This window comes from Micromys minutus (genome assembly GCF_963924665.1).
Source record: "Micromys minutus genome assembly, chromosome: 1".
Classification (NCBI taxonomy): domain Eukaryota; kingdom Metazoa; phylum Chordata; class Mammalia; order Rodentia; family Muridae; genus Micromys; species Micromys minutus.
In genome coordinates this window covers 250276515-250301839 of record NC_137969.1, presented here as the reverse complement: position 1 = coordinate 250301839, position 25325 = coordinate 250276515, and the positions used below count along the sequence as shown (strand labels likewise).

The 25325-nt window shown below is 52.6% G+C and overlaps 1 protein-coding gene across 1 annotated transcript; it reads right to left on the bottom strand.

The window, feature by feature from the left end:
* Positions 1 to 995: 995 nt before the first annotated feature.
* Positions 996 to 23551, bottom strand: HHIPL1 (HHIP like 1; the record flags this gene model as incomplete). Its single annotated transcript, XM_080917748.1, has 9 exons — positions 996 to 3453; positions 5668 to 5750; positions 9687 to 9768; positions 11221 to 11366; positions 11721 to 11847; positions 12370 to 12698; positions 14460 to 14603; positions 18087 to 18733; positions 23279 to 23551. 9 exons carry the CDS (start codon positions 23549 to 23551, stop codon positions 2909 to 2911), a joined length of 2376 nt encoding a protein of 791 aa, XP_080773874.1. The 3' UTR covers positions 996 to 2908.
* Positions 23552 to 25325: the final 1774 nt, after the last annotated feature.

Here is a 25325-nt window from a genome sequence, read left to right as displayed (position 1 = left end):
TAGTCATGAGATAAAACAAGACCTGTCATTGGACGAGGAGAAGGGGTAGGCTGGAACAAAGGTTTACAAAGAGGAAGAGAGGAGAAGCAAGGAGAAGAGGCAACATGGAGGAGGACGTAGATGATGCTCTTTGCAAATCTCTGCGTAGATACAGGTTGCTATGGATATTTTATAGGGGGTGGATCTGTACAGGATGATTTGACTTGTCCAGGTGGGCAAATTATATCATATCACTTGGCTCTGAGTTTATGGTGTGGATGTTTCCAAATTTGCTAAGTAAATCTGAGCTAAAACCATTGACAAATTATACCTTTCTGGTGTTTTGAATTTGTAGGGCTTGTTGGAGTGTGGACAGAGTTTGCAGCTAGCAGAGCAGGAGCCGGGAGAGAGACTAACAAGAAGGCAACGGCTGCTGAGATGAATTGATGTTAGTTCTATATGGCCCTCTGGCGCCAGAACTAACGGTGCCTCGCCACGCCAAAAGGCTCGCAGACCACCCAGGTCAGAGAGAGCCAGGGAGCATCGTGGAGCAGTGACATGCTGCAACCGGTCACATCATTTTTAATATTTACAACAACCAGCTTACAAAATAATATTTTTTAAAAAAATAATTGAATAATTAAAAAAAATTTGACTCTCTTAACACACTTCTGGAAACTGGAATTGTGTCCGTGGTTCACGTGTTTCCACTGGACAGTGGAACACAGTGTAACCTAGAGCCCGGCTCTTGGATCACGGCATCTCCGTCACATAAAAACTCAAATAACAAACCTGAGTCAAAATCCAGACAGGGCCCTGCCACTCACGTGGTGAGTCTGCCAGCTACCACTGTATGCTGTGCCTGGTGTCCCCTGTCTTAGCCATTATAACAAAACACCATGGCCAAAAGCAACTTCGGGAGAAAAGTTTATTTAAGCGTACATCTTCCGTCACCCAGGAAAGTCAGGGCAAGAACTCAGATCAGGAACCTGGAGACAAGATGTGGAGGCCATGAAGGAACACTGCTCACTGGCTTGCTGCCAGCCGCTTCCCCGTGGTGGTTGGCTCGGCTTGCTTTCTTGTACCATCCAGGACCACCGACACAAGGATGGTGCCACCACGGTGGGCTGGGCACTTCCTCATTACAAAAAACAAACAAACAAACCAGGAGCTGTCCCTTCTCAGCTGAGGTTCCCACTTCTCAAGTGACTCTAGCTAGTATTAACCTGACAATAAAAAGTAGCCAGAACATCCCTCCACGGGATGCTGTCTCTCAACAGGAAGTATTGGGGGCCTGTAGCAAAGGGGGATCTCGAGGTACTGCCTGAGAAAGGGTAAGGAGGAGGATGGCACTGAGAAGTGAGTCTCGGTTCTCCAAAGCCCTGAACGTCAATTTACAGCCGCGATGAGGATGGAGAGAGGGATGGTGATGTCGGGAGTGCTGGAGGCTTCATTGGGATGCCATGATCTAACGATCTAACAGCAGAGGTATTTTGCTTGCAGCAAGTTCTGCTAAAGGCGAGCTCTCCCCCACAAAGTAGACTTGAGGTCCGACGCCTCTGTGTTAGCTTGAAGGGGTTCACATTTCTCCTTTTGCTTATTTCTTCCCATGACACCTCAGTGCCAGCCCCTCCGGGGCACGCCTCCCTGTCTAACATAGCTGCCACATGGTTGTCACCAGTCACTACTGAGATTTCGGTTCATGAACCGAAATATATATAATTTCAGAGAACAACCAGCCTCCGGAGTTTGACCCTCTGAAGTGTGTTCCACTCTAAGCTGTGATGACCAGGATCCTGAATCTGCACCAGTTGCCCAGCCCGGAACACCACGCAGGCCTGTTCTGATCGGAACGCAGAGCAGAAACGACTTTTTCCTGCAAAGCTATGACCAGGAGCCGCCCCCAGAGCCCTGTGTTCCCTGCCTGGTGACTCAGTTGTCTCCCTAGCCCCACCCCTGTCTGATGCTAAGTACAGCTATTCAGAGCTTGCTCCAGGGACCAGGCACAAAGCCACCCTTCATGTGCAAGGACCCCTCTTCCTGCAGAGCAGGAGAGAAGCCTCAGGCCCCACCCTCTTTACTTCACACACTCTAGCTTCGAGATGTGTGAGGGTGATAAGAAAGAGGAAGGGAAGGGTTGTGAATAGTCGAATGTTGACACAGCTCTGGTGAGTAGTCTTGGTGAGGAATAAGAGGCTGAGGAATATGAGGATCTCCTGGGGGAAGATGAAAACAATTGAGGATGAAAGTAGAACCCCGCCCCCACCCCAATTGGGGGCTGAAGGGACCGAGTGCGAGCCTAAGGAAGCTTCTGTCCCAGAAAGGAGTGAGAGTCAGTCTTCAGGGATGCAGGAGACCCAGTAACCTCCCCAGGGTGCCTACAGGGCTCAGCAAATGGGTTCAGGGGTCCTCCGGGCCCTCTAGTCTGCTTTCCAACATGGGTGCCTGACTCCTTTCGGGAGCCTGGTGCCTGGTGGCCAGCAAATGACCACAGGCCCCTTGGCCCTTTGAGATCCTTCTCTGTGGCTCTCAGACTGCGCATTCGTTTCAGCTGTGCTTGTGACTGCTGGGTCGCCTGCCCACATTCTAGCCGCGTTTCAAAGACAGCGATCCTGCTGTTCTGGTGTCTGTCAGTCAGCGCTGGCAGAAAGAGGCCCCCTTCTCTCAGTCTGACACTGTAAAGGCAACCAGTTTCCCCTACCCAGTGCTGTTCCTGAACAGTGGCTGCTCTCCGAAGTGCTGACAGGTACGAGAGCTCATCCAAACACACACACACACACACACACACACACACACACACACACACACACACACACACACACACACACACCTTTTGGGCCCTCCATCCTGGCTCACGCGTGCTGCACAGCGTGCCCACAAACCCAAGGGGCCACTTGCACGGTAGCACCGCCAGGTAGGAGACGTCAGGCTACAGGTTCGGGTCTTGGTGGCTGCACTCGACGCCAGCGTCCTCTTCGTGCTTGCAATTGTGCGTGCCGACGCCAGCGTGCGCGCACTCCAGCAGGTTGCGCTCACTACCCGCGCAGCGCACGTCGTCCAGCAAGATCGGCAGCGCGCGGCCCTCGCCAAACTCCGCGCGCTTGGCGGCTCGCACCGCGTGCGCAAAGCCCAGCTGGCGACACACCACGGCGGCTGCCTTGGTGTCCCAGGCGTCGTCACACACCGTGCCCCAGCGTCCGCCTACAAAAACTTCCACGCGGCCGCGGCCGGGGCTCAAGCCTGCGGGCCGTACCAGGCGCACTGAGCCGTTCTGGGGTTCGGGGACTGCGGTACTCGGACGTCCCCGCCGTCGCCCGCCTCCCTTCCGAGCCCCTGGTCTCCGGGTGGGCTTTGCAGGCTTTGTGGGTCGCGGGGTGGGCGCAGGGGGAGCAGCCGTGGGGCGCCTCCGGCGGGGCGCCTTAGTGGGAGCGCGAGGTGTGGGTCGCGGAGTGCTCTCCAGCGTCCGGATGAACTCTACACAGAGCAAAGGCCTGGGGTCAGAGGGCCAGCCAAGCACAGCCCTCAGCCTGTGCCAGCAAAACAGATCCTAAGGAAAGACGCCTGATCCGGTTCCACTCAGACCCTAAGATTAGGGTACCTCTTACAGAGCGAGCTGTTTGTCCGCTCGCTCTGACCCCTAAGGATGCCAGCCTAAAACAATGTCAGGCACTGCTTCGGTCACTTAGCAAGTCCTGGTTGGCAGGCAAGCACTGTGCCAGTCCGTTGCTGCTGACTGCCCAATTAGCTCTGCGCTAATGAAGTGGGAAGACCCTGAAATTCAGGCACAATAAGGGAGACATTGTCTGGACAGACACCTTACAGGAGCTAAGTACTCATTCCTTCCTGCCCCCAGTTTTCCATGAAGAAGCCAAAGCCACAGCGGAGTTGATGCTAACAATGCCTTCAGAATGAGTTCCAAAACAGCTAGGGCTACACAGAGAAGTCTCCTCTCAAGGGGGAGAAAGGAAAAGGGAAGGAAAAGGAAAAAGATTTGCAAGTCTGTGAGGCATTTTCTTGATTAATGGTTGATTCGAAAGGGCCCGTCCCACTGTGGGTAGTTCGAACCCTGGGCAAGTGGTCCTCAGTTATATTTAAAAAGCAAGTTGAGCAAGCAAGCCAGGAGATGGTGTTCCTCCATGGCCTCTACCTCGGTTTCTGCCTTCAGGTTCCTGCCCTGAGTTCTCTCGGTGATGGAGTTGTTAAATGGAGGTGAAGCCTTTGTTGCTTTTGATCATGGTGTTTTATCAAAGCAATAGAAGCTGTAAGACAGAAGGCCTGCTGGCTGGATGGATAGCAGGCTGGCTGGATGGATCAATAGATGGATGGATAATGACTAGATAAATAATGGCTTTCTAGATTGTGGATGGACAGATAGATGGATAATGGCTAGATGAATGCTGGCTGGTTGGGTGGGTGGTTGAGTGGATGGATGAATGGATTCATAAATAATTAGATGATGGGTGATGAATTCGTGTTTGGATGGATGGATGGATGGATGGATGGATGGCTAGATGGATAATAGATGAATGAGTAGGTAGATGGATCATGATGCCTGGATTTATGAGTGAGAATATAAATGGGTGGATGGTTGGATAGATGGATGGATGGATAGGTGGTGGGTGGTTGGATGGTGGATAGATGATGGATGGATGGATGGATGGATGATGGATGATGGATGGATGGATGAAGAGGTAGATGGAGAGATGGATGGAGAGATGGATGGTGGATGGAGAGATGGATAGTAGATAGATGGATGGTGGGTGGATGGAGAGATGGATGGATGATGGATGGATGGATGGATGATGGATGGATGGATGAAGAGGTAGATGGAGAGATGGATGGAGAGATGGATGGTGGATGGAGAGATGGATGGTAGATGGATGGATGGTAGATGGATGGTGGGTGGATGATACATGGATGATGGGATGGATGGGTGGATGGTGGATGGGTACACTGATGTATGAATGGGTAAGTGGATAGATGATCAATGGGGATATTGATGGTTGGGTGAGCAAGTAGGCAGATGGAATATCTGGATGGGTGGATGGATGAATGAATAGATGGATAGGTGAATTTATGAATGAATGGATGGCAAAAGGGTTGATGGATGGAAGGTGATCTGAATCGGTGAGCAGATGGACAGATGGATTTCCTTCATTTCTTAGTACAGGAATGACCTTACTAGGCCACGCCACTGTTCCTATCAGCTTGGACTTAGTGGGACATCCCCCTCTACTCTTTTGCAAGACTCCATGCCCAGCCAGTTATTCACAGCTTTAAATGGCCTTCAGAAAACAGGGTTTGCTCGTGGCTCCTTCTGCCCTAAACCAAGAGGGACAAAACGGAACTGTGTACGGAAGGCTCAGCCCAAATGCCCCAACCCCTTACTCGCAGATAGACATCCTCCCAAGAGCTCTGAGCATCCTTGCCTGACACAGCTATCCTCTTCTTGTCCCATTCTACTTGAGGCTGCAGCCCCCTGGGGGTGTCTCCCCACTGCCTGGACCTAGTTGAAGGATCTGTCAAACAAGATGCATTGCATTTATGGTTCATTGGTACTGACTGGGTCTCTCATAGGTGTCAGACATGAGGTATAGGAGCTGTGGAAACATTCTAGGTTCCCCTCCCCAGGCCCCAATCTGACCTGAGGGGTAGCAGGAGAGCCCTTTCCCACCAGAGAATACTTACTTTCCTTGGGTACAAAGGGGATGAGATGACTCTTCACCTTCACCTGAGCAGGGTGTATCTTACATTTCCCCGGAGGCGCTCGTCTGACAAACACACACAGATCAGGACTGGGAGCCAGCCTTGAGCATCCCTATCTTTCATGCCCTCCCCTCCAACCCCGACACCTTCCCTTGCAGTGGGACAAAGAGGGTAGGGGCCAGATATGTGTGACCAGGAACAGCTGTAACTCATGTCCAGCTGTTAACTGGTCACTCTAAAGCTCCCCACCACATTGCCCACCCTACTCCTGTAATGTCCCATTCCTGCCCACCCCTTCCACCCCAGGACTTTGAGATGAGTCTCTCCCCCTGCCTCTAGTTTCTGGTGCTTTCTGGTGAAATGCAGAGATAGTTATGGCAAACTAAGAGACATCATGGGCAAAGGAGAGGAATTGCGGGAAGCTAGCCCCAGCAGGCCCAGCAGAGTCTCTGGGACCCGTCATCAGAGAAAAGAGTCTGAGAAAGGTTGCCAGGGTGTAAGCAACCTCCCTCCCTATCCTGCAGAAACACAAGGACCAGAATTCCATTTTAATTGGTTTTTGGCTGTTGATCTGTGATCTTTTGAATGGGTCTGACTCTATTCCAAGACTGCCCCCACATGGGTCCAGGACTTCATTGGAGGTTCTATCAGCCTGGGATTGAAATAGCCACATGACGAGGTGGCCCCCAGAGAAACTTGGCATAAGAGGAGACATGTCACTCTTACAAGGTGTACAGACATCTTCAAGCTGGAGATACAGCCAGGTCTCTACTCTGATCTCAGTGGATCTGCATTTTGGGCAGATCACGAAAGCAGGGAAGGGTGCTGTTTCTTAAGGAAATTATTATTATTATTATTTTGAAGTTCAGGAGGTGAGGTGTGACCCCTGGGCCTTCCTCCCTATCTTCCTTTTTCATGTGTCAGCAGGCATCTGAGGTGTGGGTGTCAGGAAACACACTTCTTTCAAAAGAGAAAAATGGAAAAGAAGAGGGTGAAGGAACAAGGGAGGAGGGTGGAGGAATGAGGGAGGAGGGTGGAGAAAAAAGGGAGGAGGGTGAAGGAACAAGGAAGGAGTCCTGCTCACTTTTGTCTGCCTCTAACCCCAAGACCTTGAGCAAGAAAATGCCAAAGTTCTCCCTGGTCCTTTCTGTACACCAGGGACAATGAACCAAGAGAGGGAGTTTGTCCTAAATCAAAGGCCAGGAAGCAGCTAAGATGACATCTGTCAAAAATTAGATGTGACAAGACCTTAGAGAAGCACTCCCCCCCCAAAAAAAGGTGCTTTATTTTTCATATGAGTGTTTTGCTTACATGTACATCTGTGCCCCACATACTGGCCCCACGGGACTGGCAGAGAGCAGAATGAAGCATCTGGTCCCTGAAACTGGTTCTGGGTGGTTGTGAGCCATCGTGTGGATGCTAAGAACCTAACCCAGGTCCTCCTGAAGAACAGGAGGTGTTCTTAATCACTAACCAACCTCTCCAGCCCCAGCGTTGTTTTTAAAGATGAAAATAACCTTAATATCCAAAAGTCACAAAAGATGATATGATGATGACTCAGCGACCCAGCAGACAATGACCGACATCCTATTGGGAGAGATGACGCTTGGAGATAATGACACACCTCAGGGACAAGCAGATGGGATAAGAGCTGATTGTGGTCCAAGTATCAGGTCAAGTTTAAAAAAAAAAAATGGGTGAGACCTTGGGGAAAACAAGATGGAGGCATATGACGGGAGAGCCCTGTGCTTAGGGCTTCTGCAACAAGACATTACATCATCGACTGTCAATTTGTATCAGTCATGATTTAAAACAGCATGTACACACAACGTGAGGAGCAAGAAGTCTGAGAAGCTGCCTGCAGACTGGAAACAAGAGCTGTGAGAAATGTTGACTAAAAGAGATGGGGGTCCTGAGGTCAGGTGGGCGTGTCTACTGCAGACCAGAGCATCCAGGAGTTAGGAGCAGAAGAATGAGGAGTTCAAAGCCAGGCTATAGACTAAAAAAAAAATTGCAAAAGGGGCAGGCATGGCGACATATACCTCTAATCCCAGCACTCAAGAGGCAGAGGCAGGTGGATCTCTGTGAGTTCCAGGACAGTCAGGGCTACACAGAGAAACCTTGTCTTGCAAAAACAAAACAACAGCAACAATAGTAAATTATACGTTCTACATATGTTACATATATAATTGTATATATACTAGGCATCCTCTCAGGCCATACCATGTGAATGCCTGCACTTAGATACATAACACACCCACAGTGGGGATGGGGGTGGGGTCAAAAAACAATAAGTTTGGGGGGCTGGAGAGGTGGCTCAGCGGTTAGGAGCACTGACTGCTCTTCCAGAGGTTCAAATCCCAGCAACCACATGGTGGCTCACAACCATCTGTAATGGGATCTGGTGCCCTCTTCTGGTCACACATTTGATCCCAGCACTCAGGAGACATAGGCAAGTGGGTCTCTATGAGTTCAAGGACAGCCTGGTCTATATAGAGGACTCGAGGACAACCATAGATATATAATAGAGGGAGGGAACCTGTATCAAAAAAAATGTTAATCTGGGGTTCTAGGGAGGTAACTCAGTGTGTAAAGCACTTGTCACACAAGAGTGAGGCCTGGACTTGGGACCCCGGTAGTCGTGTAAATACAAGGTTGGCATAATATTTGTAATTCCAAGTGGAGACAGGAAATCCCTAAAACAAGCTGGCTAGCCAGACTACCAAATAATGAGTACTAAAGACCCTGCCTCAGTATGTAAGGTGGGGGGCAAAAGTGGGAGACACCCAACCTTGTTGACCCCTGGCTTCCACATGCATGTGTACCCACACACATTCAAACACATATACCTACACACACATGCATGCACACATACATAGGCACACATGAACACACATGCACATAGGTACAGGAATATACACATGCACACACACATGCACACATGCACACTTACTATAAACAAGCCTGACAATCAATCATCTGTCCAATAAAATGCCCCTCCAGAAGCTGTTGGCCTTGGAGACCTTAGACAACAGCACAAAACTTGCCCAAACATTAGACTGGCACACGAGCATCCTTGTCATCCTTCACCTTGACTCCTGGAGAATGTGCATTACACAATGACCTCTCTGGCCACTCAGTGAACACTCTCCATCTGGGGAAGCATCCTCCTCTGCAGGGGCACCACTGGCTCCTGGGAGTGCCTCATGCAAGTGTGTAGTAAACTTTGCTTTCTATACTGACTAACAGCAAAAATGAACTGGAGAGCTAACCCAAGGCCTTGTGTATGCCAGACAAGCCCAGTGTGTTCCTATTCTGTCTGTCTGTCTGTCTCCCCACACCCACACACTTTTAATTTGAGATGATCTTACTAAATTGCCTAGGCTAGCCTCGAACTCTCAGAAGCTGGCCTTAAAGTTGCATCCTGCTCCAGCCTCCTAAATAGCTAGAGTTAGAGTGTATACCGCTCTGCCTGGCTGGAAAACAAATGTTTAGGGTCACTGTGTGCTTTAGAACGTCTCTAAACCCATGCTTCAAAGTAACTGGCTCCTCTGGTCAAGAAGCAAAAGTCTACAAAGGACCAACATGAAGTCATTCATTAAACACACTCTTGTGTCTGCTCTGTGCCCGTTCCGAGACCTGAGAGCTATGACAGGGGTGAGGATACAAAGCCTTCACCCTGGAGACAATGGACAACTCCAAGGCCAAGAGATGACAGTGGAGGGAGGACCTCGTAGGACAAGAGAGCAAGTAAGTCAGGGAAAGCACTCGGAGGCCACAGGTTTCTACCCACAGGGCATGCTGCCAAGGGTTAGGGCCCCTGGCTTGTGACTCATCTCTATCCATCCAGTGGGGAGCATATGTCGTAGACAGGAGTCAGTTTAGGCCTTGAGCCAAGGAGAGAGCTTCACAGCAAGAACTGAGGCAGGTAGGGGATGGAGGAGGTGGAAGATGGGGGGACATAACTGTCTCTGCAGACAAAGCCCAGTTCAGGGACTCACCTGGAGGGATCGATCACTTTGTAGATGACCCCACGTGCAGCTGTGGCACTGGGCATACCCGTAGACAGGAAGTACAGCTCCCCTTCGAACAGGGAACAAGGCAGTGAGTGGCAACGAGAAACACCCGTAACCAAGTGTTGGCAGCCCTGCCCCACCCAGGCTCCCTGACCTCCACAGACCCTGAGGGGGTGTTTTGACCACCTAACACCTCAGCATGCCTTTATCCTCAAAAGTCTCCAGACGCCTCATCATACCTGGCCCCATTAAGGCTCCCACCTCCAACCACCATTACCCTGCCCCCTGCTTGGAGAGAGCTTGACCGGCTGTTCTGCTGACTACAACCATCTGGGAGCTCAGCCCTCACAACTCATGTATGAGTAAGGACCATGCTGACACGGCCAGCGCTGCCTACTATGACCTGTCCTCTTGGTCCCTGTGCTTCAAATGTCCCTGAAGGTTACTGGGGCAGCAGAGGTCCTTGCAACACCATTCGATGTGTCCAAAACACAGCTAGATAGATGGCCAGGAGCAGGGAGAGGCTATTTTGCCAAACACTGGCGATTTATATGATCTGGCTGTCCTTGGGCTGGCTAGCTCACAGGCGCCTCCTCCTGGTTTTCTGTCCTTCTGTGTCTTTCAAAGGACTGAGGAAAGGCCCTTGGGAATTGCACCTTCCTTCCAGACTGCCCTGGGGAGGGGGAGGCTTCTTCTAAATCATTGTTAACCCCCTACTGACCAAAAGAAAAAAGCTTCCAAGGACTCAGTGAGCTTAAGGACTTGGTGAGGCGGGGACTGGGGCTACCCTTTGGGAAATTCACATTCTAATGAGGGGGGGAGGTTGTCAGTTCAACAAAGGTTTCCCAGACAAGGCCCTGGGGGCCCTGGGCACTGGGCCCTGCAGGGGATACCCCTCCAAAGGCCATGGTGAGCGTTGCCTGGTAACCTCAACAAGCCTGCACCAGGGCCCGCTGGGGGCCCCTGGCCTTTTGTCAGGGAACAATCCCAGGGCCAAGGCAGGATACCGGAATGGGATCCCTTCTTCTCTCCCTTCCCCCTCTGTCCCCGGCATCAAATGCATCAAGGGCTGGGAATGTAAGGTCCAGCTACAGGCTAGAAAGCGGAATCTGCCCGCTTTGAAATGATAGAGGAGTTTCCTCAACAGCTCAAACACTTGCCATCGGGAGCCCAACTCCTGCTTCCCTTGCCTAAATTCCATATTCCAGATCTTTCCTGCTCCTGTTTCCCACTCTGGGGACTTGTACCCATTACGTCTCTAACATTCCCATCTATCTACCCCTCCACGGGGGCAGGGGATGGCCTTTCTATTCTCCAGATAAGAAAGGGGAAGTTCTAGAACAGAGATTCTACAAGAACAGGAAAGGAAAAAAACCCAAACCTCAGAAACATGCCCATCCCCCTGCGTGAAAGCCTTTTCATTCCTAAGCTTCCTTCATGACAGAGGCCAGAAGGGTGGCCAGAGTTGGTGACTACAGCTCCAGGCACAGAGAGGGTGGAGGGCCCTCTGAATCCTCACCAGCCTCGTCCTCTGCAAAGGAGATGATGTGCGGGTAGTAGTTGTTGATGAGGCCAGGGAAAGCACACGTCTGTCCACGGCCCATGCAGACCTCACTATACTTCCACTGGCCGGTCTCTGGGTTCTCTCGGAGAGACATCAGTCGCCTGGAGAGGAAGATGAACTGTGAAGTCATGGATGGTATGATGCACAAGGGAGTCCGTCGGTCCCTCTACCCATCTATCCAGCTATTCACACACCCATTCATCCACCTGTCCATCTTTGCACACAATATATTCATTGCATGGATCACTGCTAAGGATGGCCGGGACTTTCTCACCCAGGAAGAGAGACCTGTTTGGCCCACTCCTGAGCACTGGCACACACACACACACACACACACATACACACACAACACACACACACATACACACACACAACACACACACACACACACACACACACACACACACACACCTTTTCACCAGTTAGGGAGAATGCAGGCCGTATGGGCTACTTACCCACTCATGAAATCACCAAAAATGTAGAGGCCATTGAGGTTGGGGTACTCACAGCCCCGGTACACGTAACCTCCCGTGACTGACTTGCCCAGCTTGTGTGGGTAGGCAAAAATCGGCAGCACGTCATCTGAGGGGTAGATGAGAAAAAGGGTTCATTCTGAGGCCCAGTGCTTCAGAGGGGCCAGAGGGGCATACCGTATATTTAGGAGCTCGGCAGGGGGTGCATGGTGAGAAGGAGCCTAAAGTGTTGCTTGAACGGACCCCCTTAAGTACAGTGGGGTCTGGAGTGGGAAAAGCCAGTCAGGTGAAAGGGGTTGGGGACAATATTATACGGATGTGGGGAAGACTGTGGTTAGAGATGGCTGGGTATCCAGGGAAGGTGAGGCGGAATGAAAGGGTCTAGATTGGCGGTCCCCAGAGAAATGGGACAGATCTCAGTCTAAGAACCCAGAGAGAAGTGGAACATAGCAGATATAGATTTGGGGTCCTAAACTTATGCTGATCCAAGCCGGGGGACCCCAAGGAGATGGGGTGGATCTGACTGGGTCCATGTCGAGGGTCAGCGTCGGAGAGGGCCGGGGCAGATCTAGCTAAGGGAATTGGGAGGACAGGACAGATCCAGTTTGGAGGTCCCCAGGGACGCGGTCACCGAGGGAGGCGTTGGCGCACAGCTTGCGGTCGTAGCACTCGAAGCCCTCGCGAGCGCGCCAGCCGTAGTTGCGGCCCCGCTCCACCAGGTCCACCTCCTCGTACTTATTCTGGCCCACGTCCCCGCAGAACAGGCGCCCACGGCCAGTGCCAGACACTGGGTCTCCGCGGTCGAAGGAGCAGCGCCACATGTTGCGCACGCCCAAGGCATAGACCTCGGGCCGCGCTGCGGGGTCGTCCACGAACGGGTTGTCCGGAGGGATACCGTAGGGGAGGCCGCGCTCCCTGCGGTCCACGTCGATGCGGAGCACCTTGCCTAGCAGCGCCGACCTGCGGCCCGGGAGGAGAGCGCGGGTTGGTACTGTTGCATCTGCGCAGGAGGCAGGAAGGGTGCACCACCGGCCAGCCTTACCCTCTTCCTATTTGCTGCCTTGCCTTCTCACAGCTTACCTTTCAGGTCACACTGCCCTTTAGAGAGGGCACCCGAGCTATGACGAGCCACCACCCAGCTTGTCATTCAGCGGCACCTGGCCCGAGAAACCCAAGCTCCTTACCACAACCGCCTATGGAATGCCACTATCCTAAGCTGTAATATTGTGGGTGCCGCTGTCCACATAGCTGTGCTATAAGGTAAAGATTGTACTAGAAAGATAACTCAGGTTTATGTCCTTCTCATAGCCAGTTCGGATGCTCCCACGTAGCGGGGGACCACAAATGCTGAGCCACTGAACCGGCGCAGGCCATGAAAGTCAATATCAAATAGTACCAAGTATAGTTGGGTGAGGGGGAACATGTGTTCTAACCTTCTGGCAGCTCTGGGAGGAGGGAGAAAGTAGCTGCCCTCTTCATTGATCACGTGAGCAAAGTGGTCCGCAGTATTTAATGGGAACCGTCTAGACCAGCTGTGGGTCGCCACCGCTGTAATCCATCATGATTCATAACCTTAGCAAGCTTACGGTTACGAAGTAACAACAAAAAAATTTTATGGTTGGAGGTCACCATAGCATGCGGACCTGTGTTAAAAGGTCCCAGAATTAAGAAGGTCGAGAACCACTGATCTAGAAGACACTTGCGGTTACCGGGTAGGAGTTACTTTGGGGATGGTCTCTGCTTTGCCCATCCTGTTAACACTGGAGAGCTGACTCCTCCTCCAGCCCGCCCAGCAAGGCTGAGTCAGTGCAGTTAGCTCAGGCGACACATTTGCATAACTCTCGCTGACTGAGCGCTAGAATCCAGCGTTTCCCTCACTTTAACAACCCCACAAGAATCCTGTTATCTTTGTGACCAACAGCGGTGGCGGCGGTGCTCAGTCCCTGTGGCCAGGAGCTCCAGGCCCCCACCCTCACACCCCACACCCAGCTACAGGATCTACAGGCAAACTCCCAACAGCAAACCGTGGCTTTTAACCTCTGCTCAATTACCCATGAATCCCCATTTCGTTTCTTAGCTTCGGCTCCAAGCACAGGGCTAAGCTGTAAAGGTCGGATGTTTCTCACTGTCGAACAGGGATGAATAAGCCACAAACTGTAACCCACACATCCTCCCCACCGTTTCTGGGCCAAGAGAGGCTGTGCACATGCGCTGAAGGAGCAGGAGAGACTGGCTGGGGCCTCCTGTACACGCTTGTGTACATGACAGCTCCCGGTGTGTTTATATGCACTCACACACACATGAAAGGAGAAGGCCAGGCCATTTGCTCAACGTGGGGACCAGATAAATGATGACGAAAATGAAACTTCACTCACATCCTGGTCTCTTATGGGCATACACTCTGCCTTTATCTGCCAGCGCTCACCTAGGAGAAAGCTCCATCCTCCCAAAGGCTCATTGCTGCCACTTCTGTATCTGTGAAAATGGGCACTGTGCCTGACCCTTGACAGTGGCTGGCACCTTCTTTCCTCAGGACAAGTCTCCCACTGAGCTTGTCACTGTGTTCACTAATCAATGGGGAGTAACTGACTTAGCTGTGGTCCCAGCTAACTGCAGGCTACCACCCTGCTCTGTGTGGCAGGGCAGAAGCTCTCCCTCCGGAGTCCCTTAAGAAGTTCTGTGTGCAAACCCAAGCCTCAGCCGAGCAGAAGCAGGGCATACTTGTTTTGTGCATTTCCAAACTTCCCAAAGGGGTCTCCAGCCATCCCGCCGTCTCCGGTAAAGATGTAGAGGAAGCCGTCGTCCCCAAAGAGCAGCTGGCCCCCATTGTGATTGGAAGCTGGTTCTTCAATCTCCAGGATTATCCTAAAGAAAGACAAGTACCCCCTCAATAAAAACACCTTCCAAACGGTAACCCCAAAACAGCCGTAAAAAACCTTCTCTGGGATGACTGTATCTCTTGTAGCATGTTACTTTACAGAGGTAGGTTGAGTAGGGATAATTCACACTGTGTCAAAAAAGGAACTGGATGCTCAGAATCTTCCAGTGACCCATTAGGGGTGGGGGTGGGGCACACAGGCCACCAGCATCAGGGCTGGGACCAGAACTCTGGGCTAGGGCTTTTCAACCGCTTTCTATCCCTGGTACCCAATGAGAACCTGTCATCTTCTCCATTTACAATAGCTTGTTTCCTATCTGACAATTAGTGACTCAGAGCATGTTTTACATTTACCTTTGTTAGCTACACTCAGGGGCAGTGGGACAGGGGACAGGCCTTTAGTTAGCGCCATGCTCCCTGGAGCTCCTTACCGCCACTGGAGGAAACCTTCACTGTACCCAGTCAGCTGGCTTTCCATCAGGGCTTGTCATGGATGGGGGGAAGTCAAAAGGAAGGAAGACACTGCCATTCTCTGTCTCAAGAGGCAGCAGGGACAGAGATACAAGAGAGGTGACTGTGAACATCTCAGCCAGTGTCGGAAACAGCCACACAAACTCTTCCAGTCGGCTCCTCCATCCCCGTAGCAACCACATTCAGCAGTTTGGTGGTCTCTCCTCTGACTCACCCCAACACTTCTGCAGCCCACTCCCTGCCTCGTGGCTAATTCCCTGGACTAAACACCCTCTGCCTTATAATACGATATAATACAATATAATATAATATAAACTGCATTACCTCGTTATCCTTATGAAACAAAACCAAAACAAAACAGCAAACAAGAAAAACAAACAGACAAAGGCACTGAGAGTCCACGTATTAGAAACAGGATCTTGACTGGCTCTCTCCGTGTCAAGGCTGTTACAAACGACCCCTACAGAGTTCCAAATTCAGGGTCCTCCAAGCAGAGGACAGCTCAGACTGCTGGTCACCCACCTCCTGCAACCACGGGAAGACACTGATCGCTGACCTGGGTAACAGTGATGGCTCACTCGTGGCCCTGCTAGCCGGCCAGCCATGCTAGCTTCTCCCTCTGAGTAAGTCGAGTTCTGTGTGAGGTGCCCAGAGGACCCTCACTGAGCCTCGGGTTAAATTATGTGAGTCTGTATACTTTATGTTCTGTATTTAATTAATAAATTTTATCTGTGTGTGTGTGTGTGTGTGTGTGTGTGTGTCCCTGGTACTAGAAGAAAGCTGCAGATCCCCTGGAATTATGCTGAAGTTATAGGCTTTTATGAGCTGTTCCCTGTGGGTGCTGGAAATTGAACTCAGGGCCTGCAAAAGAGCAGCAGATGCTCTTAACCATAGAGCTAGCTCTTCAACGCCAGGATTTTTGTTTGTTCATTTGCTTTCAGGCAGGATCTCCCTGTATATCCACGGATGCCCCAGAACTCACTATGTAGACCAAGCTGTCCTTGAACTCATAGACATGCACCGGCCTCTGACTCCATAATGCTGGGAATGAAGGCATATAGCATCACACCTAACTGCTTTTATTTTATTTTTTTAAAGATAGGGTATCAAGTAGCTTAGACTAACCTAGAACATGCTATGTTGCCAAGGATGATTTTGAACTCCTGACCCCCTGGGGTTTTTTTTTAAGATGTATTTATTTATTATTTATTCATATGTATGTAGTGTTCTGCCTGCATATATGACTGGACACCAGAAGAGGGCGCCAGATCTCATTACAGATGGTTGTGAGCCACCCTGTGGTTGCTGGAAATTGAACTCAGGACCTCTGGAAGCTCTGAGCCATCTCTCTTGCCTGGCCCTCTGGATCTTGTTGCCTTCCTAAGAACTGCTATTGTAGTGAATGTACCAACCACTCTAAATTTCCAACTTCAGCTCTTATCATGAGCCATTTTTATGTCACTATTGGAGACACAGGCTTTCATGCCCTATCTCTCCTCTGTCTGTCAAGTCCATGGGACAAACTTTCTCCAAGTGAGAAGTGCTCTCTCGGGCTTAGGTATGATCATGAAAATTCTGTTTTTCCTTTTTCCTCTGGCTGCCAGATAACTCGAGTCAAAACTAATGCTCTAAGACAAGATAACCCTGAGAGCTACCGTTTCTATATGTCCAACATCGGCATTTAGCGGTTTCATCAAATGCATGGTGGCTTTCTATTTGCCTTTTTACCAACACACCTGATCCTGGCCTTGCTCCTGCTTGCCCTCTACTTGGGGTTAGAGACAGTCAGTGTCTCTTGAACTACATTTCCCATGCTCCTTTGCTAGCTGAACAGTATCAGTCAACAGAAGGCACTATGCAAGCAAGCCAGGTGTGGGGATGGTGTTTTGTTTGTGTTTCTGACAACAGCTCTGCTCTGCAACAGTTGCCCTCTCCACAGCTCTAGTTAGGTTGGCCTCCAGCCAGATGTACCCCACATTTCTGGGGCTACAATGCCTCACTTCTCCCTGGGTCCCTCCAGCCACTGGAGGAGGTAACTTCCTCCAGTAGCCCAGGCTGACCTTCCAACACTCCCAAGACTCTTATTCCCAGAATCCACTTCTGCCTGAGAGAGTCCCTGGAACACCGAGACCAAGCCTCTGAACAATTAAGACATAAATAATAAAGGTGGGCTCTGCAGGCCCTGGGGGCCAAGAGTAGGAGCAGATTAAATGGGGTAAGGGCTGGACATGGTCACCAGTGCCTGTACTTGGGAGGTAGAGACTCTGAGAGGATCAGGAGTTTGAGGCATAGGCTACATAAGACGTTCAAGGACAGCCTGGGATACAAAAGGAGAGACAGACAGACAAAGAGACAGAGACAGAGAGGGAGACAGAAAGGAAGAAAGACTGAGAGACAAGGGCAGGGAGGAGGCAGGGAAGGAGAAAAACTGAAAGACAGAGGAAGAGATGAAGAGAGGGAGGGAGAGGGAGAGAGAGAGAGAGAGGAAGACTGAAACTGGAGCAGGAGAAAGAGCCAGCTACCAGAGAGGTTGGGGAGAGGCTGGCTGTTGGGGCAAGAATGCTGCCTTCTGACCACAGCCCAGCATGCCCAATGACGGGATGCAGGTCTGTGCGCAGACCAGGCCTCCAGCGTGGATGCTTCCTGGCAGTATGACCTCACGGGTCACTGTTCTGCTCTGAGGTGTGACCTCATCCGGTTTTACAAGCCAGATGAAATAGCCATTTCTAGAGCCTGCCGCAGAGTACGAGAAAAGTGTCTTGCCTAGAAGCCCAGAGGCAGGGGTTGGGACATGACCCCACGCCACGTCTGTTTTGCAAAATCATTTCTCCCAGGCCCCAGAGCATGTGATTCACCCCTGCCCCCTCCACACGCATTTGGGCGTTAAACATCCACAGCATTTTAGACAGACACACTAGTGCAGCCACAGCAGTGTGTGTCACGCAGCCTCCCACGTGACCTATTCAGCCCTCCCTTGGCTGGGGCTCCCAGAAAGCCACCTCTCTGAGCCATGATCCACGGTGTTCTCATCATCCTCCGAGACTCTGAACTCGCTGATACGGATCCACTCTCTGAAGCCGACCCCCACAGAATAGTAGACATAGAGCTTGCTGGGATGTGGGAAGCGGGGGTGGAAGGCAAGGCCCAGGAAGCCGCGCTCATCCCCTTCCCAGGGTGATGTAAGCACTGCTTGGCTCACATTCAGGAAGGGCTTCTCTAGGCGGGAGCGGTCAGGCAGGTAGGTCCACACCAGTCCCACCTGCTCTGCCACGAAGAAGCGGTGGCTGCCATCCCCAGCATGTACCATGGCAACCGGGTTCCGAAGCCCATTGGCCACCTCCTCCAAACACAGCTGCAGGCAGCCCCTGGCATCAGCCACTACGCGGCCCAGGTTCGAGTTGAGGTTCTCGTTGACCAGCAGGCTTGGGAAACAGTAGTCAGTGTCATCTAGGGACAGGTAGCGACATAATTTGGCCCGGTTGCTCTCCAGGGCCCAGAGCTCACGGTCAGGGGAAAGGTGACGAAAGAGGCCTCGGCAGGTCTGCCACATGTCCAGGCAATAATCCTCACACAGGCCAGGCACCGTCCGAAGTGGGGTAGCCGGATCCTCGGCATCATAGAGATGGGCTGCGTAGGGTGAGCATTCCTGTAGAGAGAGGAGGCTTCAGAGATGCGAGGAGGAGGGGAGCCCACACCTGGACAAGGTACTCCTTGCTTTTGGGACACCTCCTAAGATCTGACCTTCCCCTCCGGGCCTCCCTGCCGTTACTTCCTGGTCTCTAACTACTTAGGAAAACAAAGCCCGAGAAACTTACCACAACCTCCACTACGCCAAAAGTCAGCTTGCTTACTGCCAGTCTCCATCGGAATATGCATTCTATCAGGGTGAGAAGCTTTGGTCTTATTGCAATACCCCAGACCCTCACATAAACCCGGGGAACCGGGAGGGGCACAGCAAATGGTGAGGGGGCGCTGTAAAGTGTAAATAGTTTACCTTGCCTGCCTTCTGGCAGCCTCGGTGTGACTGTGTCAAAAACACTCCATCTTTTTATCCATTTATGTTTATGAGTAATTCCCGCGGGGGGGGCGGGGCTGAGGCTTAGGGGGCCCCCCCGGTGTTATCCGGTGATATTTCCAGGTTAGAAGCACATGGAGGTATCTGGGTTCAGTCTCAGGTCTACCCTACTGTCTCCATTCCTAGACAGCCAGCATATGCGTAGTACCTGTGTGTGTGGGGGTGACCCCCCCAGGATTCTCCCTACAATCTATCCCACCCTCAGATTCAGCTCCTTCCAGCAGCCCCTTGAGTCTTTCTTCACTGCAGCTTCCAGCACTGAATTCTGTCAGATTCATGAAGCTCCTCTGGGCACTGCCAGACCAGAAAGCCTTCCAGAGTCCCTTCCCTGGCTCTGCCTGGGGTAGGTAGAATTCATCATCTTCTACCATGCAGGCTTCCCCGTACATGGAATGCTGTGGACCCCACTTGGAGCCTACATAGGAGGAAAGCCACTGCCTCAGGGAGCAAGCCTGTGATCACAAACATGGGTATGTGCATAGATAATGGACCCACCTCCCATCCTGCCCTAGACAGTCCTACCACACAGCTGGTCTTACAGGAGTCGGTCACATGCCCCGCCCCCCAGACCCTTCCCGTGTCCTGCCTGCCGAAAAACTCTCCAAAAACCTGTGGACCCTCTGTGGAGCTCTTCACGCTGTGGTTGCTTCTCTGGTGTGGCAGGTCTTTATTGCCACTCCCACCAACTGACTCAGCGCTAGATCCCCAAGAGACCTGAGAGATGCAACCCCTAGAGAGAGAAGACAGTGGCCACCACACACCGCCTGCTCTCACCAGAAGACCAGGCTGGGCCGTAGCAGGAGACCTCAGCAGAAAACAGGACAGCCAACCTCCAGGCCAGCCTCCCTATAGTCAAAGCCCTAGTCATCCCATGGCCTGTACCCTGGCCCCTGTACAGTTGCTGTGGGCTGAGTCTTACCTCACAAGATAAAGGCTCGGTATGTTCTTGGCACCTCTGGTCAGTCCCTGTCCCTGATTGACATGCCATATCTCATATGACAATCTACACCCTGTGAATGGCAGGCCAGGTGTGCAAGGCCAGCTCTCCTGTGATCCTCTTGTGGGTCAGCAGCGGCCTCTCTGCAGGGTAGTGTCTTCCAGTGGTCACACGGAAGGGCACAGGGGCTCTGGGAACCTAGTGAGGACCTTGGCATGTACCCGCATAGTAACCACCAAGTCAAAGGGTCTTTTACAGATGGTCTCTCTATTCTTCCTTACAGGCAGTGTGAATGTGAGGCCCAGACCAGAACTAGCCAGAAGTAGAACACGACAACAGGGGACCGTGGTTGCTGCTGGCAGAGGGTCGTCAGTCACTGGACCTCATGTGAAGCACCCACAGGGGCAAAGGCGCCTGCCACCTACTGGCCCCCAGGTTGCCACAGACCAGTTACCGACACTCATGACTCGAGGCCGCACAAGTCCCGAAGTCTTCTCAGCCCCCCCCCCCCCCCCCCGCAGGGAAGACCGGGTCTTGTACACAATGTTCCATCTGTGGGATGTTCCTTCCTCCCTCACTTCCACATCTGGAAAACTCCTATTCGTGATGCAAGGCCCACACCACGAGCCTCCTCCTTCCTCCTTTTCCCAGGGCAGGCTCCTGCCCCTCGGATGTTCATGACACTATCTCTGACTCACACACAGAATCTTCTCCGGGTAATTTGCTGCTTGGGGAAGCGAAGGTTCCTCTTTTTTTCATCACCCCTGCTTCACCAGAGATGGTCTGGCTGCTCTGCCTGGCCGGGACTCCATTACCTCTTTGCTGGCATGGACCCCACAGACTATGAGGCCCTCGAGGGCGGGTGACCCCGGGTCTAACACACACTTTGGCTTCAGGGCAGTGTTTTGACGTGGCCACATGAAGAACTTTGGAGCCAGAGTTTATGTTCCATGTGTGATGCTTGGCAAACTCCTTACCTCTCTGTGTGTATGTCCCCATCTATAAAAGAGGAAAAGAACTCCAGCCTCACAGAGTTGTTGAGAGTAATGAACAGCTGAGACACCATGTAGTTGTTCAGTAAGTGATCAACTGAAATGAACCCTGAGGAGGTGGCTCAGTGGCCCCTCTTCTGGGCTGTCCCAGATTTTTGAGGGATTTTTGCTACTTGCCCTGGTACCTAGGGATAGCCTCTTGATTGCATGTCTGTCTGTCTGTCTCCCAAAATGAATGCAGAGGCTTTTGAGGCTATAACTACCTCTGGGCCCAGCAACACAGAACTAACTCCTCTCTGGCCCAGGGGACATGTCTCCTGAGTGTGCAGGCCTAGTTAAGCACCTTCACGGGTCACTATTCAGGCGAACTCCTGCAGATGAACTCAAGCGTCCAGCATAGAGAAGTTAGCCACGTGTGAGCCACACACCAGTCACACCGAAGTTGCCATGTGCCGCCATTGCCTGACTCATTTTCTCAGAAGAGGGCAAAGCCTCAGGAAGGAAGATCCTGCCTCCACAAGACAGCTGTGCACCTTGAACGACCACTGACAGAAACCTGTAGGTAAGGCTCCTTGGGATTGGTGGCGGTGACTCTCCCGGGACCCCCTCAGGGAGACCACACCACAGCCTTGGCAGACCGCCTGATGCAAGCTCAGTCCAGACATGAGGTCACCCCCCAGAGACGCCTCACTGGAGGTATGAGCAGACGTTCTACCACAGACTTCTCAGGCCAGGCCATTTTGGGCAGTTTCCCAAGGAAAAAGAGGAGCCTTCTGCCAGCAAACAGCCTCAAGATTAGCTCCTTCCTCCTCTCTGGTCCTGTCCATCCCCTGTGCCATGCTGAGCCCAGCAAATGGTGAGTACCCTAGAAGCAAGCATGGCCCCATGTGAGATTCCTGCTATTGATAAGGGTGTTGCAGGGATGCAGTAAGCCTGTTTGGGTGGACGGCCAGGATGGGGAGAGAGGTAAGTGGTCCACCACACTCTCTGGCTCTCTTGAGGTGCACCATCTGTGGGGGTTAGCCTGGTAGAACCCATTACAAGATGAACAGAACACCCTAAAGTACTGTGGTTTCCTGTCCACCTCCTCCTCACCTCTCAGCACCTTTTCTCACCTACAAACACCAACTGAACCTCTCTGCCTGTGCTTTTTAATCTCCAAGGCACGGGGTGAGGGGTAGAAATCTGTCCCTGTTTTAAAGACAATGTAAGACAGCCGTGAACCTCTCAAAATCACAGTCGCGAGAAGTTGTACTATCAAACCCAAGTCCGCCCTTTTAGGCTTCTCTTCCAGGCTGCCCCCTGCTGGCTGAGACCGGAACTTCGTACTGTCTGGCGAGGGGTGAGCGGGTTGGGACGTGGGGGGGGGGGGGAAGGTCCCCACTCAGGAATCCTTCACTTTCCAGGCCTGGGGTTTTCCTGGCTGGCATTCCTGCAGTCAGAAATATCAGGCAGGATACTCCGCTTCAAGAGACGGGAAGTAAATGATAGTTCAGCGTGGATCGAAGTAAGTGCTTGACTATCAGAGGGGAAAGAAGAGTCTGGGGAGAGTCTCTACCAGGTGAGGAGGCCAGTCGCAGAAAAGAAAGGCGGGTGCTCTAAGCACCCTGGCCCTGAGGAATGGGTTCTCAGAGTGCTCCTTTAGGTCTGACTAATAAAGGGATCAGCAGGCCCCAAGACAGCTGACAAAGTCATGCCCCATATTTGGCTATATCCTCTTCCCATCCTGCCTTCCCCCGCCTAGCAAAGACTTCATCCTGGTACCTAACAGAGACTCTGTGCAGTGGGGCACTAGGGACAGCTTCACGGTGTCCCAGAGAATGGGAGTCTCTAGTCTCTAAGAGGAACTGAGGCTCCTAAAAGGCCCAGCATCTTTGCAAAGCAAATGAATGACGACAAGAGCTACTCTGGGATGCCAGGTCTTACTACCTGATGCCAAGCCCTCCTCTTGAACCACCAAACTCCAAAGTCGGGGCCCCGCTCCTGACCCTCACCCCAGTGGTTGCCACCACCTCCAAAGTTCAGGATCCACTCCTAAGTCTTATGCCTGTGGGGTTGCTCGCCATCTCCTCAAAGTGTGGGACCCACTCCTGAGTATCGCCCTTCTGGGGATGCCATCCCCGCTCCGCCCCCACCCCTGCCAGCGACCAGCGCCCCACGTGTGCCCGCCGCCGCGCGCCCGCTCACCTGGCACAGCAGGTCCAGCGCGTAACCAGCACACGTCGCCCACACCCCGGCATCCATGCGGGTTTCCAGGGCCCGGAAGCGCCGAGCCAGCGCCGCGTCCTGCTCCACGGTGCAGCAACCGAAGGCGGAGTACTGCGCGCAGAAGTTCAGCGGCTGCGGCGGCCGGAAGGGCGGCCTGAAGTCCAAGCACTGCGGGTGCGCGGCAGCCAGCAGAGCGCGCAGAGCCAGCAGCGCCCCGGGCCCGATCCCGGCCACAGCCCTCAGTCCCGCCATCCGCCTGGCGGTCTGCAGGAGCAGCAGCCAAAGGCCAGCCAAGCCCAGCTGGTGCGCCCCCCGGGAGCAGCCGGCCGCGCCCCGAGCGCCCGCCTCCAGCCTAGCTTGCACCCTCCCGGCGATCACAGGGAAACCCGTGGATTCGCCCCACAGGCCTAGGGTCCTGGGACTCCTCTCGCTCGAGGTCACCTCTGCTTGAGAGCACTCTCTCTGCAGGATTGGAGGAGCACGGCGCAGTCTGGCTCCCGCTCTACTGGCAGCCCCCTCTTCGCTGCAGCCTTTACAAATTCAAGGGCAGTGGCCTGGCGTCCGGGAAGCCCTGGGTGCCCAGTTTTCACAGTTCCACCTCTGATACTCAGCTTCCGCTCTCGCTCTCGGGGCGCTAAGGAACAAGAACCCCCAAAACCCAAGGCAGGGACTTCTAGGTCCCACCTCCCACTGAGCCAGCCAGGAACTTTAACAGTGTTTAAAAATGGAGGTGTGGTATAAAAGACAGGTGGTGTTGCCTGGGACCTCACAAGAAGTGAAGCCTGAGCCTCGGGGTGGGAGGGAACAGGCAGCAACTGTACAGTCGGTCTGTGGCCCTGCCAGGGCTTCTGCCCTTCCCTGGTCGTGGAACTCTCTATTCGCAGCCCAGAACCCGTGGGCCTCTACACTTTCTATATAGGAAGCCCTAATGGGTGTGTCTCTTGGATGGATGTACTGTCCGTCTGTCTCCCCTCCTGCGTCTCTTTACCCCAAGAGTGTACATATGCACTAACTACCCCCGAGGGCTCAGAATTCCACAATGCCAACCCACCTGGCACTTGCCTAAGAGGACCCCAGCACTGGCCTCTCCCTGGAGTGCCCGTTCCATCATGCACACGCTCACGTGGCCTTCACGTGATACCCACGCACTACTGTCTCTTTGAACTGCCCTGTATCAGTCAGTCTGACACAGTTGCTTAGTGTGGTTGGGACTGCTTAGATTCCACAGGGCTGTGGTTGGAGCCTGAAAGGGGTTAGGGGTGGGGGCCAGCTATGAGTCAAAGTCCCCGCATCTCTAAGTATTTAAAAGCAAGCACGTTTAACACACGACTGTCAAGGATGAGAAGTCACATGGGACAATGAGAGGGAACGGAGTTTGGCAGCTTCAGCAGTTGGTTCTCAAATTCCCGGATGGTTGGAGGTGGTTAGAGACAAGAAGCTATGACCAACTGCTGCAGCTGGAACTTCGAGGGAGAGAGGAATGCTATCAGATAGTTGGGGACAGACAGCAGGGGAAGAACACCCCACTTCCTCCTCCTCCTCCTGTTCCAACCAGTGTTCATCACAGGCTAAACTGAGCTTAGGTGGCTGAATAGGAGAGTCTGCAAAGCACTCGTGGGAGTGGCCACACAAAGTGCCGGGCAACCGCTGAGCCCCTGGAAAATGAAGGCACTGGCAAGGAAGACGTGGTGGTCACAGCATCCTTGTCCCAGGCTGGCAGCCAGATTAGGATGCTGGTAGCAGACCATTTGGGGAAATTCCTAGAGGCTGGATGTAGGTGAGTAAGAGTGAGAAGCTAGGGGTGTCACAGTCTTGGGGGTCAAGCTCTTGAAAGACCTTCCAGGGTCTCAGAGGAGGGCTAAGAAAGCTGGAAGAGGGACTGTCAGGACCCCTGAAGCAGGCTGACTCTCCAGGAGAAAGGGCTTTGAGACTCACTATGGAAGAAAGAAGGCAGCCCCTCACCATACTGTAGATTCAATGACAATGAACTCAGACATAGTGTGAGGGGCACAGGGCACAGCCACCC